This window comes from Diceros bicornis, chromosome 25, assembly GCF_020826845.1.
Source record: "Diceros bicornis minor isolate mBicDic1 chromosome 25, mDicBic1.mat.cur, whole genome shotgun sequence".
NCBI classification, from domain to species: domain Eukaryota; kingdom Metazoa; phylum Chordata; class Mammalia; order Perissodactyla; family Rhinocerotidae; genus Diceros; species Diceros bicornis.
Genome location: NC_080764.1, coordinates 24,223,308 through 24,237,618, shown reverse-complemented (window position 1 = coordinate 24,237,618; position 14,311 = coordinate 24,223,308). Strand labels below are relative to the sequence as shown.

The following is a 14,311-nucleotide window of genomic DNA, read 5'->3' as shown; positions in this document are numbered from 1 at the left end:
AAACCAAGCATAGGGCCCTGTGCAACTGCACAGGCAGCAAGCTCATGAGGCCGGCCCTGGTTCCATCTTACATTTAAGAAGCAGGTTCATAGAGATAAGTAAATTCCCAAGGTTACTTTATCAAGAGCTAGGAAAATGTCAGAGCCAGAATTGTCACAGAGGTTTGACTCCTACTAAACCCTCCATTTTACTAGGCCCTCTTCTGTTGAACTAAATTTAATGAAAAATTTTTTAAATTTATTAAACACACAAAATTTACTGCCAGTCACTTTCACTCTAGTTCATCCCCGTACCCCTAGGTGTTAAAAAGCATCTATTGAATGCTTTAATGTTATATAAACTATTGTAATGCAGCAGCAAGCTGTCTCGTCTATTTGACGAGTTCTTGCTGCACATTTCCTTTTAAAATACTCTCCTGCAGTCTGACAGAAAACGCAGACATGCCTATGTGTAACGTCAGTGGATAGAACTTAAAAAAATATATACCATAGTGGCTGAGGTTGTGACCCAAAATACTGCAGTGATATTCTAACCACAACACTGAAACAACATATTATCAAGCATTCGGGTTTTTTAAGTGACTACCATACTGGGACTCATGTAAGTGGAAAGAAATGAAGCCCTGGCGTCAAGGAGAGACTCTTGAAGGTGAAGGGACAAAAAGAAGAGGTGACAAGGACAACCCCACACCACTCAAACACCCGGTCCGGAATGCGCGCCTGCGCAGAAGAATCCTCCTGCCCCGAAACCGGGCCGGAAGGGCTGCGGCGAGCCGGGGCGGGGATAGGGTTGTTAGGAGAACGCGATGACGCTACGGCCTCCGCGCTCTTCTCCACCAATGGGTGCCGCCGGCCTGTAGCAGCGTGCTGTGTGCGTCACGCTGACGGCGCGCGAAGGGCACAGATCTGGGGGCCGGGAGGACGTTCGGCCTCTGTGAGCCGCAGTCTTTGCGTGGGAGAGGGTGTCTTCGCCATCTTAGGGAGTGAGTGTGGCCGGCCTTTCCCGCGGTGGGTGCGGGGAGCGGAGCCCCCGTGGGGCGTTGCTTTGGCTGTAGGCCCGGTCGGCCTCCTCCCTGGGGGAGGCTGCCGTGACCTCCTCAAGGGCGCGGAGGCGGGAAGAAGGAAGGCCCGGTCGGGGTCCCAGGTGCTGCTGACTTTGGCCGGCCTGACGGCCGCCTAGGCCTGTCCCCTGACCGCCGCTCCCTCTTCCCCCAGGAGGATGTTCTCGTCCGTGGCGCATCTGGCGCGGGCGAACCCCTTCAATGCGCCGCACCTGCAGCTGGTGCACGATGGCCTCGCAGGCCCCCGCAGCAGCCCCGCCGGGCCCCCGGGCCCGCCCCGCCGCTCCCGCAACCTGGCAGCCGCCGCTGTGGAAGGTGAGGTCACACCCTGCGCTGCTCGGTCGTGTTGTCCACTAGTGGTCTGCTCGGCCTTCGTGGCCTGGGTCTGGCCTGGAGGACGGGGAAGGACGCGCCCGGTTGCTTGCCCGAGGACGTCAGCCCTTTCTGCCCTAGGCCGGTGTCCGATCCTTGGCCCACCCTCAAGGGCGTCGACGGGCTTAGGGACAGCCCCCTCCGTGACCTCCACGACCTCGAGGGAGTAGAGGCATAGAGGCCTGACTAGCTCCTTATCTTCGCTGTGAGCCAGCTTGGTCAGCAGACCAAGTAGTGGGTAAAGTGTCCTTCCTAACCGCTGGCCACTCGCAGTTCTAACTGTATTCTCTGTTCTTTGATTTGGCTTTAATTTTCTTGTTAAAAATACTTGTTTCTCCCTTAAGTATTCCCGAATATTAGTTGACATAAGGAATATAAGATAACTGGGTCTCTTGTTTTAACGTGATTGGTGGAGGAGGTGACTTGCAGCCCTAGAAAGGAGGTAATAAGTGAGAAGGGATCCTTTTGGTCTTATCTCTCAGGATTTTTGGTGGTTAGACCCGACTGTAACAATTGTATGTATTTTAAATCCTAGTGGAGTATGTGTATAGAGAAACCTGAAGACCGAGTTGTAGGAGTCAGGAAAATGTTGTCTGCATTGTGCTTGTAAAATATAAAGTGTTTTATTAAATCGTTTATGTGTTTCTGTTATTTCTTTAGTGTGGGTAGAAAAATCTTTACAGTTGTAATCATTCCATCCTTGAATTTGGAAAGTTAAAGCTAACGTCATTTTCGTAGTATATGTATTTGCAGGAATTTATGTTTATCTAGTTTTATGCTATAGGAATCCATAAATGGGGATAGAATTGGTTAGTGGTTGGGGGAAACTTAAAAGTTTGCAAGCTTTTACTTGTCTGGTGCTCGTTCTAAGTTTGATTTGAACTCGGAATGTGTTCTTATCAGCAGTTAATAATTTGAAGTTTGATTTTAATTGGAAAAGCCATTAATATTGTAGAAAACTTTTTATTAGTATGGCAAGATGAGATAGCTAGTATCTCACAGATAGAACCCTCATAATCTTTAGATGATTGTTTTGATTTTGGCAGTGAATTTCTTGTTATTCGCAGTAGGTGGAACATCATCTTTCAACTTAATTGTAAGCGGTGGCCAAGGCTCTTCAGTTGTGATATACTGTTTCATGGGGAAACAGTTCTCTTTCATTCCCACGGTCTTAGTCATCCCCAAAGAAATACTTATTTTGATTTTTTTTTTTCCAATCAGAGCAGTATAGCTGTGAATATGCATCTGGCAGATTCTTTATCCTTTGTGGACTTGGAGGAATTATTAGCTGTGGCACAACACATACAGCCTTGGTTCCTCTAGATCTGGTTAAATGCAGAATGCAGGTTTGTTTTGCATGTTGGACTAAATAAAGCATATTGTTGAAGCATGGCTGTTAAGTTGTAAGATGTAGTCGTCTACTAACAAGGTGTGTGAAAACCTAACTATCGAGGAGGTAAGTTGATAACCAGTAACATGAGTTTTATATTAAAATGCATGGTGTGTCTTGTCTTATTACAGAGTACAGTTGTGAATATGGCTCCATGAAGTTTTATGCACTGTGTGGCTTTGGTGGGGTCTTGAGTTGTGGTTTGACACACACTGCTGTCGTTCCTCTGGACTTAGTGAAATGCCGCATGCAGGTTTGTATTGAGATGATAACCTTGAACGTATCTTGCGTGTGTGACTTAATTCCAAATAATCTTAAGGACTTCACAAATGAGAAGAATGGAAGACATCACATCTGGTAGAAACTTTCGTAGGAAACCAAACCCGAATTTGTTTAACTTATGATCTTTATTTTAATTAGTGTTTTAAAGCCAAGAAATGCCTCTTTTAAAATAGTGTGGGTAGATTGTTGGATCTCAGACAATGGCTGTAAATGGTTTTTTGCTGCTGGGCTCGATTCTGGCTAGAGTTCCTCTTTAAGGCCTACTGGTTCTTTATGCTCCAAATAATCATTTTACAAGCAGTTACATGTCAGAGTGGGTAATCGTTCTTTGTATTATGTGAAGTAACTTCATGTCTCTTATTTATTGATAAGATCAAGGCAGCACTGTGAAGATTAAAAAGAATACTCTTAGTATCTTAGTATTAAAAATTTGTGGGCATAGCTTCTTGTATATATATGTACATAAAAATTTTTTTACGATTAGAATATCTTAGCATTATTGAAACAAAAGTAATCAAACATCAAAAATTTATTTGTCCCAAACAGGATTAGAAGTCTACTTACCTAAAAGAGAAAGGAAGGTGAAATATTAGCAGGGAGAGGAAGGTGATGTATACCAGCCCTTCTAGTATTGGCAGAAATAGTGAGATAAGATTTTTTTCTTTTCCCATTAGTTAATAGCATGGATATGAAACATACCTTTGCTAAACTTCTTACGCATGTCTCTTGAAGTGAATTTAATTTCTTAAGTCAAAAGACAGATTCTCATTATATTGATGTACCTTTTTAACTTGTATTTAGTTTGATTAAGTTCACAAAAGTTTATAGTAAATGATATATGCTACCCATGATCTACTTAATGGATAGCATCTATCAGGGATATAGACTTAGCTGTTATTTTGGCAGTAGCTTTAAAACTAATTTTTTAAAAGTGGTAAATAGAGTTGGATGGTGAAGAATCTGTTTGAGTCAGTTTTATCATGTATTTTTGAAGGAATTTTACCCTCTTAACTAACCCTCTAAGACTTAAGTCTGACTGAAAGAAAGCTAGACCTTAATGTACGAAGTTATGTTTACAAATATAGCTAGTAAGCTGATATCATACAGTAAACTTGTATTTACCTACCTTTTGTGTAGTTACTGAAGTTTATTTTAGAACCAAAAGGAAAAATAATAATAATGAAATTATATATTTATGAGAAGTGTTAGCTCTTTGGTACATTTAATTAATTTTTTCCTTTTTGTTTTATATAAAGGTGGACCCCCAAAAGTACAAAGGCATATTTAACGGATTTTCAGTTACGCTTAAAGAGGATGGTGTTCGTGGTTTGGCTAAAGGATGGGCTCCGACTTTCATTGGCTACTCCTTGCAGGGGCTCTGCAAGTTTGGCTTTTATGAAGTGTTCAAAGTCTTGTATAGCAATGTGCTTGGAGAGGTATGTAATTTAATTTTGAAATTGAAAATCCTAAGCTTTCAACTAAAAGGATCTTAGATTTTTGTCTGTCCCACCTTGTTTTAGAATTGATGAAATGTTCTCAGAAGGAGTGAGCAACATGCTTCGAATCATAAGGCTGTTTTAGCAGAGACAGGATGAGAAAAAGAATAAGTATTTCGTTAGATTTCCTCGCTCTTTTTATTATCCTGTGCTGCATTTCAAATAAGTTGTATTTTGAATTCTTTAAAGAGAAGGACTCTGAGATTCCTTTGTGCAGTTCAAGGGTCAACCATACTTGGCACCTAGACGTTCAGAAAATACTCACATTGTACTGTGGTTGATGAGGTTGCAAGAGATAACATTCAGTCTCATATCATGTGTGTGTTATCCGAGGACTGTGTGATAAACATTTAAAACGTCTGAAATTTAACTGTTTCCTACAACTATCCCTTAAAGTTAAATTGAAAACAGCCAATGCAACAGCAATTCATGTCCCTCCTTATATTTTTCAATTAGGAGAACGCCTATGTCTGGCGCACATCACTATATTTGGCTGCCTCTGCCAGTGCTGAATTCTTTGCTGACATTGCCCTGGCTCCTATGGAAGCTACTAAGGTTCGAATTCAAACCCAACCTGGTTATGCCAACACTTTGAGAGATGCAGCTCCCAAAATGTATAAGGAAGAAGGCTTAAAAGCGTAAGTAAACATTTGCCTATATTTATAGTATAAAAATACTCATTTGAGGGAACTGCATTTATTAGCATTAAGGCCATGAGACTTGTTTCTTTAAACTAGTATGTCTTAACTATTATAGTTAACTATTGGGTCTATTTCCCCCTTAAATAGAACATAAACTCCAGGGGCAAGGATAAGTTGATGTATGGCTTGAGCCCTGAATTAAGGATTTTTTGTAAGGTTAAGAACCATTTGTCAGTGTACAAATGACTTGATATTTGACCTAAACATTTACTGTTATCTTTGGGGGATGGGGACTTGTTAGTTTCTTGTCATCTATGTTTTCAGTTAAGAATTCGTATATAGTCAGGCCACAACATGCTTCCTTAGATCCACCTTTGTGGATGTCAATCTTGAACTGAGTTCTACTTGTAAACTTCTTGTTTCTTGTAGTTCCAGTCAAAGAAACATCCAGCAACTTTTTTGGTTGTATAGTCAAAGGTGCTTGAGTCATTGGCATGTGAGATAAATATACCTGCATGTTAGTCTTCTGTTCTGATAGAAGTGACATGCAATTGTGCTGCCATTTTTTACTATCAGGACTCGACTGGTGTGCGGACACTTCTGTTAATGATGCAAGTCTCTGCTAGATGAATATATGCAACTGAGTAAAATAAGTCTCCTGATTTCCTAGATTCTACAAGGGGGTTGCTCCTCTCTGGATGAGACAGATACCATACACCATGATGAAGTTCGCCTGCTTTGAACGTACTGTTGAAGCATTGTACAAGTTTGTGGTTCCCAAGCCCCGAAGTGAATGTTCAAAGCCAGAGCAGCTGGTTGTAACATTTGTGGCAGGTTACATAGGTATGACTTATTTATAGCACACTTGTCTAGAAATTAAGGACAAATAATCATTTCCATTATCAGCCTCTTTTGTAAGGAAAAAATATTCCAAAGAAGTTTTATCCCATAGCATTTTATATGCCCTTCAGGATTCATAAATACTTGCTAATAAGTTCCTAAAATAATTGTTTTATGGTTCACATGTCACGATTGAGCTTGGGAATGTATTGATTTCACTACTGCATAATTTGGCTTTTTGTTCAGTTTTTCAAGAACAAATTTTTAATACAAGAGAAAGTGTTGATTAAAATCTGAATATAAAAGCTTTTAAGGGTTGTTCTGTTTTACATAGGGTAGACTGCTTTATAACCTTTGTCAGTCTCTAAATCTGATTTTTTTTTTAGTACTGGAAGAAAATTTTATTAGTCATGAAAAGGTTAGTGGCTATGATGTGAATTTTCTTTTCAACTGACCTCATATTGGATCATTTATCTTGACTTGTTTCAGCTGGAGTCTTCTGTGCAATTGTTTCTCACCCTGCTGATTCTGTGGTATCTGTGTTGAATAAAGAGAAAGGTAGTAGTGCTTCTCAGGTCCTCCGGAGACTTGGATTTAAAGGTAGGATTTTTTTTTTTCCCTCTAAAGAAAGAATAACACTTGGGAATGTATTACATTTTTCATTCATGTTTCATACTTCAACCAGGTGTGTGGAAGGGACTCTTTGCCCGTATCATCATGATCGGCACTCTGACTGCACTACAGTGGTTCATCTATGACTCAGTGAAGGTCTACTTCAGGCTCCCTCGCCCTCCTCCACCTGAGATGCCAGAGTCTCTGAAGAAGAAGCTTGGGTTAACTCAGTAGATAGATCAGAGCAAATGTGGACTGAATCTGCTTGCTGATCAGTGTTGAGGAACGTGCAAAAGGAACTTTTATATATATTTGACAGTGTAGGAAATTGTCTATTCCTGATATAATTACTGTAGTACTCTTGCCTAAGGCAAGAGCTTCAAACTTAATGTTGAAATAAACCCAGCTGTTCATGAGTTGTCTTTGACTTGATAATTATTTTTAAAACTAGTTTTTAAAGATTTAACCCTAAAATGGAAAGAATTAAGTGCAAATTAAAACCTCAAGGAAAAAATGCGAACTAACTGCTGTTGGTTGAATACTCTGATCCCTATTCATAACTGTCAAATGTCTCAAGTTTTGTCACTCAAGGAGAGAGCCTATATTTTTAGGAAACACCCTAAATTTTGAAAAGCTTGATTAAATTGTAGTTAAATTTAAATACGGATAAATGTTTGTGGTTATATTTTTACAAGTAGATTTCAGCCTATAATCAGATTTTTACAACATGTACTATACTTTTCAAAATCTTAATGAGTTTGCTAATCTTTATTTATAAAAGAGGGTAATCTAAATTAGGCTGATTCTTAGAATGATCGTTTTTAAAAGGACCAAAGAAATTGATAGCTAAAAACAATTTCAGATAACTCTCTTCACACAAATCTGACTTTTAAATTACAAAAAATTTACCATAAACTATTTTCAGTTTTGTTTTTAAGACAGGTACCTGCTTGACAACTGACATAGGTGAATGCCACTGGGAAGGCAGCACTTTGGTATACTTGAGCATCTGAAGTTTGGTTGTAGGTTTAAGCCCAGGCTGATTTAAAAGCTCCTAGAAAGTAAGCCACTCCGTTTAGTTTTCTCTTACGTTTGGTTAGAAAGTATAAAAGCCCTGGGGCCGGCCCCGTGGCTTAACGTTTAAGTGCGCGTGCTCTGCTACTGGCGGCCTGGGTTCGGATCCCGGGCGCACACCAACTCACCGCTTGTTGGGCCATGCTGAGGCGGCGTCCCACATATAGCAACTATCAGGATGTGCAACTATAACATACAACTATCTACTGGGGCTTTGAGGAGAAAAAGGGGAAAAAAAAATGAGGATTGGCATGGATGTTAGCTCAGGGCTGATCTTCCTCACACACACAAAAAATAAGTATAAAAGCCCAATCCATAATACAGTTAATGTTTTCAAACCTGATTACATTTTACCTTGAGGCCTTTAGGTATAGTATGTGGGTTGGGTTGATAATCTTTGTGTAAAGTATACAGATGGAGCTTCAGGAAAAAAATTTTCAAGGAGTCTAATCAGGGAGACAAATGTTTTCATTATAAACCCATATTGTAAGGTCAGTGAACTAAATTTAGAAACCAGATGCATCTAGTTGAATGTTAACTTCTCTATCATCATCACCTGGTCTTGTTTAAGGTTCTAATCTTGTTTTACCTGTGTTGCAAAGAGAAAGGAAGGGTTATGGGTGCAAATTTGGGCCAAACTGTTAAAAGGTAAGAGCTCCAGTCTGAGCCCAAGCGATTCATGGTTACGGTAATTGGCGTCACCAGTGTGTATTAGTTATTGCTCTGTAACAAATCATCTGAAATGTAAAAGCATGAGACATATTTATCATCTCAAGCTTGCTGTGGGTCAGGAATTCAGGAGCATCTCTACTGGTCTCTTCTGGCTCTGGGTCTCTTGTGAAGTTCCAGTCAGATGGTAGCTCTGGGGTCATCTCCAAAGGTTTTTTCACTCATCTGAGCAGGAGAGGTACTATTGGAGCATCTCTCTGTTAGTGGCTTAGTCTTTCCTCAAGACCTACAGCGTGGTGGCTTCAGGGCAGCTGGATTTATTTCAGGACTCTGAAGTGGAGCCAGGCAGAAGCTGGATCTTTTTAGGACTTAGCCTTGGAAGTCATAACATCACTTCTGCTATAGTGTTAGTCAAACATCAGAAGTCACAGAAGACCAAAGCTCAGCTTCAGGGAAAAGGAACGTAGATGCTACTACCTCTTGCTGGGAGGAGTGTCAGTCCCATTGTAGGAAGAGCCTGTGAGATTGGATATATTTGTATATTAGGCCAACTCAAAGGTGGACTGTGGCTTTGAAAACTGGGTATGCAGTTCAGCCAGCCTTCACTATGAGACAGATTTCCACTGCCAACCTCGTAGGATTCAAGGTTTATTTTCAAGAGAGACAATAGATTTTATCTGTGGGTATTGATATAAAGTATGCTGTGTTTAGGCTGTCAAGAACAGCTTCTATATGTAGTTAGAGATTTCAAAACTTTCTGAGAGAGAAAACCAGTTCATCTTCAAGTATAATGCCCCCTTAAATTTTGTGAATTCACATTTTAAAGTTTATTCATACTGAAAGATTCTAATAAAGGAATTTTAATAACAATTGTTTTTTCACATTTGGTTTAATGTCAATTCCATAAAGCAGAACCCAGTGGAATGCATATATGTGACTAGTAGTTTAATTGAATTATGTCGTAATGCTAGGACAAAAGAGCATTGCACAGTAGTTTCCAGAGGGATCAAGTATAATTCACATTGTTTTTAAGAATAATTCAAGGGGCCCGCCCTGTGGCGTAGCAATGAAGTGCGCGCTCTCCGCTGCTGGCGGCCCGGGTTTGGATCCCGGGCGCGCACCAATGCACCGCTTGTCAGGCCATGCTGTGGCAGCGTCCCATATAAAGTGGAGGAAGGTGGGCACCGATGTTAGCCCAGGGCCAGTCTTCCTCAGCAAAAAGAGAATTGGCATGGATGTTAGCTCAGGGCTGATCTTCCTCACACACAAAAAAAGAAAAAACAAATTCTGAGAAAGCCTGAGTTTTGCTGAATTATGCATACCTAGTGACATATACAACAAAAGTGAACAGCTTAACCAAATCTCCATTGTCTGGAAGCTTTGTGAAATGTCTTGACCATATTTTAAAATGAGTTTAACATTCCTATGATACCACTTTTTGGGATAGTGTCCACAATGTTCATGAAGTTTGGTGCATGGCAGTCTTGCTGCTAATTAGGAGTTATACACTGTTTCTTTAGCATAAGAAATTATATAATATTGTTTACACAATTTTTATCATTTGTGAGATAAATCACAAAATAATTGTTAAAAATCTCATGATGCCACATGGTTAAGAAACAAACTGGGGCCAGCCCAGTGGCGCAAGCGGTTAAGTGCGCGCGTTCCGCTGCGGCAGCCCGGGGTTCGCCGGTTCGGATTCTGGGCGCGCACCAACGCACCGCTTGTCAAGCCATGCTGTGGCGGCGTCCCATATAAAGTAGAGGAAGATGGGCACAGATGTTAGCCCAGGGCCAGTCTTCCTCAGCAAAAAAAAAAAGAGGAGGATTGGCATTGGATGTTAGCTCAGGGCTGGTCCTCCTCACAAAAAAAAAAAAAAAAACAAACTGATTTCAAACTTCGAGGAATCTGTAGTTCATAGTTGAATGCTGCATCTCTCCTGATATGTTAAAGACGGATGTGGTACCTTAATAAGCCAGCTACCCCTAATGGCTCTTACCTCAGATGTGATCTGTTGAATCATCTCTCTCTTATAAGGCAGCCCCTACTTATTCTCACAAGTGTTCATAGGAGTGCATGAAATGTTAACCTCACCATTGATATGATTTATGAATCTTTTGGTTATTAAAATGTGACTTGCGTTTCCTAGAAAGCAACCATTCCAAAGTTTACATCTGTGTTTTTATAGATTCCAAAGTGCCATGCATGCAACAGTCACTTAATAAAGGCGTGCTATACTGAGTGAAAGCCTAGGGGATGTGTGTCCTACACAAGATGTAATTCTAACCTAATACTGTAATTTGATGTACAAATCAGCTGGCTTTCTTTGTGGAGTGCAGTGTATGTAAGATTTGAAGATGGAGAATAATTCACATGAGGAGCAATATCTTTATTGTTTCAAGACCCATGATCTCAACACCAGAGGGCTATATTGACTAAGGTTAAAACTACTTTTAAGACTCATTAACATCTAAAATATGACATACCCAACTTTTACTCATGGATAAGCAATTATTTACTGATTTTATTGACTACACAGTTTTTTAGACTTTAAATGGTATTAAAGCAGGGAATTCCACAGAAAGCTGAAGATGATTCAGCCATAAGAGACCATATCTATTATTGAAGTGATTAATTTTAAATTTTCTACTGTTAGGAAACAGATCCAAAGTTTTCCATTCTCCTGTATTTGCCACACAAGCTATCTGACTTGAAGACAAAAATCATTACCATAAGCCTAGTGACATTCCAGATTTGAAGATTTCTTCAAGGAAGTTCTGCTCGGCATGGCCACCAAATTACAGTTTGTGAAGCATTATTTCAATAATGAGAACTAGCACCAAACAAGATGAGTGCTTCATTTATTTGGCAGTGATAGAAACAAATATTCCTCATAAATGAATTTTCAGATAGCTGAATTTATATTTTTAAGTGCTGAAAAATTTAAAAGATTTTTCTCGTCTAAAATGCTTTATTGTGTCTTATTAAAATGATTACATGGAACATAATTTGCATTTCATTTGGTATCATCATGAACATCAAATACCACGTTAGGATGTGCTATAGTGATGCTTACCCTGTGGAGTATAGAACTGTTTTCAAAAAACAGTCCTGTACTATGTAACTTTCTGTTATATTAGTTAATGGCTTTGCCCTTTATTAGATGTGCCAGGCACTTTACATATGTTAATACTAATACATATTCACAGCAGTCCTTTAAGGTAGATATTATTATTATTTATATGATGAAGAAATTAAGGTTCACAGATAGTAAATTTGTCCAAGGTCACAGAACTAAGTGGTGGTAGAGCCAAGATTGGAACCCAGATATCTTGGATTTAAAAGTCTCATGTTGTTTTTACTATATTAAAACAGACATGAATCACACAGCCTTCAACAAACCTGTTTTTTGCCACTTTATGGGAAAATCCATCATAAAAAATTGTAGTTTGGAATACGAGAACTCAAATACCCAAAACACTAATAGCTGCTGTATTAGTAACACAGTCACCATATATAATGGATTCTATTCTTGGGTATTTAAGGCAAACACATCTAACTGCTTGCGCTGTCTCAGCTATGTGCTAGTTGCAAAGGGATACCACTTTAAAAAACATAAGATATGATTTGAGTGATCAAGAAACTCACAATCTAGTTTCAGACACCCATGAAACCATTTGCAAAGATGATGGACACCTAGTGCTTGCAATGAAATTGTGAGGGAGACTTCAAATGATACAGCAGTTCAGGAAAGAAGAGAATATGGAAACAAGCAGGAGAAAGTTTCTTTGGGCTCAACTTGGAATTATGTGAATCACTTTTAATACTGATTGTAGTAGCTAACATGTAATACTAGATTTAATCTTTTAAAAAGTACATACGTTCATAGGAAAATTTGTAAGGATATATACTAAAAAATTAATAGTGTTGACTGAGTGAAGACCATGGTGAAGCCTTGAAGAACTGTGAGGAGATGCAGGATAAACAACTTCAGGGGATGGGTCAGAGCCTCTCATCAGGTCAGCTCCCTCAGCTTCTCTTCCAGCAGTGCTCAAACTTCAGTGCCCACAGGAATCACCTCAAGATTTGGTTACAAATGCAGATTCTGATTCAGTAGGGGTCTGGGGTTGAACCTGAAATTCTGCACTTCTAACAAGTGCCTAAGTGAGGTTGGTGCTCTGGTCCCCAGACTATACATGGCCCCTGAGAGGGAGAAAAAGCTCTATCTCTATCGGCACTGGCCTTCTGGTTCCAGATTTCATGAGCACTGGTTATACCACAATTCTTTCCTTGGGATACTTATAAGATACTTATAATAAAACCTTTTTTTTTTCATGAAATAACTTGAATTACTGTTTCTTGCAACCAGAGCGCTAACTAAATTCTCTCCTAGCCAACCGACTCTAAGTTCTGTGAGATCAGGGGACACTCGTTACCCAGCTGTGAATCCCCTGAAGCACCTATGTGCTTTGCACATAATAAGCACTCTAGAAATGTTTTTGAATAAATGAATGAAATAACTAAGGACAAAACTACCTGCTGCCTATCTAGAGGCAGAACTAGAGTCATGGAACCTATGTGGACACAAGCAGCTAAACTTGATTAAAATAGAGTTGGACAAGGAGTGGTGTTCAACCTGTTCTAGCTGTACCTATTACCCAAGAGTCTAGACACTAGACAGGTGGAACAGAGACAGGTCAAAGGTGAGATGACTATTTTACCACCAAGCTATATGCCATGGCCGCCTTTAAAAGAAGGGAGAGACAGGTGACAAGGTGTGATAATTTTATGTATCACCTTGGTTGGGCCATGGTGCCCAGATATTTGGTCAAATATTATTCTGGATGTTTCTGTGAGGGTGTTTTTTTTGGATGAGACTAACATTTAAATTGGTGGATCTGGAGTAAAGCAGATTGCCCTCCATAATGTGAGTGGGCCTCATCCAATCACTTGAAAGCCTTAATAGAACAAAGACTGACCTCTCCTAGGCAAGAAGGAATTCTGCCAGCAGACAGCCTTCAGACTTGAACTGGAACGGCAGCTTTAGGTCTCCAGTCTGACAATCCACCCTGTAGATTTTGGACTTGTCAGTCCCTATAATCATATGAGCCAATGAGCCAATTCTTTAAATCTCTCTCTCTCTGGGTGTGTGTATATATATATATATATATATATATATATATATGCGCACACACCCCCCATTGCTTCTGTTTCTCTGGAGGTTTTCTCAGAATACAGAAGGTTTTGGTAATAAAGGACTCAACTTTTCAAATAAGATGTGGCTATATAAAATATTTCCTGGTTAAGGGGCCGGCCCGGTGGCGCAAGCGGTTAAGTGCGCGCGCTCCGCTGCGGCGGCCCGGGGTTCGCTGGTTCGGATCCCGGGCGCGCACCGACGCACTGCTTGGCAAGCCATGCTGTGGCGGCGTCCCATATAAAGTGGAGGAAGATGGGCACAGATGTTAGCCCAGGGCCGTCTTCCTCAGCAAAAAAAGAGGAGGATTGGCGGATGTTAGCACAGGGCTGATCTCCTCACAAAAAAAAAAAAAAAAAATATTTCCTGGTTAATAGTTTGGAGAAAGTCAACCAAGTCAGAGTATACAGCTAACTCTTCCATGGCAAAAAGGCCAAGGCTTGGGGATGAGCCATTCTGGTATAAGAATTCATAAACTTCTCTTTTTGAGGTAACAAGCTCTGTATATATGGATACCCTTCATGCTAGGCATTTGAAACTGGGGCTAATGCTGTGTGGGTGGTTTTTTTTTTTAGATTATTGTACTTTTTCCAACAACTTTTTAAAGGAATAACTGATGTACAACAAACTGCACGTATTTAAAATGAGTATAATTTGATGAGTTTTGACACATGCACATAT

General features: G+C 40.0%; 1 protein-coding gene and 1 non-coding gene across 3 annotated transcripts; both read left to right on the top strand.

Moving 5' to 3' along the window:
• The first annotated feature begins 882 nt into the window (after positions 1-882).
• Positions 883-7,109, top strand: SLC25A3 (solute carrier family 25 member 3). Of its 2 annotated transcripts, XM_058568597.1 has the most exons (8): positions 883-982; positions 1,215-1,375; positions 2,954-3,075; positions 4,361-4,540; positions 5,057-5,238; positions 5,912-6,084; positions 6,571-6,681; positions 6,767-7,109. In XM_058568597.1, exons 2-8 carry the CDS (start codon positions 1,219-1,221, stop codon positions 6,925-6,927), a joined length of 1,086 nt encoding a protein of 361 aa, XP_058424580.1. In that variant the 5' UTR covers positions 883-982; positions 1,215-1,218; the 3' UTR covers positions 6,928-7,109. The 2 variants fall into 2 exon arrangements, with proteins under 2 accessions (XP_058424580.1, XP_058424581.1); XM_058568598.1 differs by lacking the exons at positions 883-982; positions 2,954-3,075 and adding an exon at positions 2,654-2,778 and having other exon boundaries at positions 1,012-1,375.
• On the top strand, positions 5,593-5,840 carry LOC131421960 (small nucleolar RNA SNORA53). The gene has a single exon (XR_009224000.1). It is a non-coding gene; the product is annotated as a small nucleolar RNA SNORA53 (small nucleolar RNA).
• Positions 7,110-14,311: the final 7,202 nt, after the last annotated feature.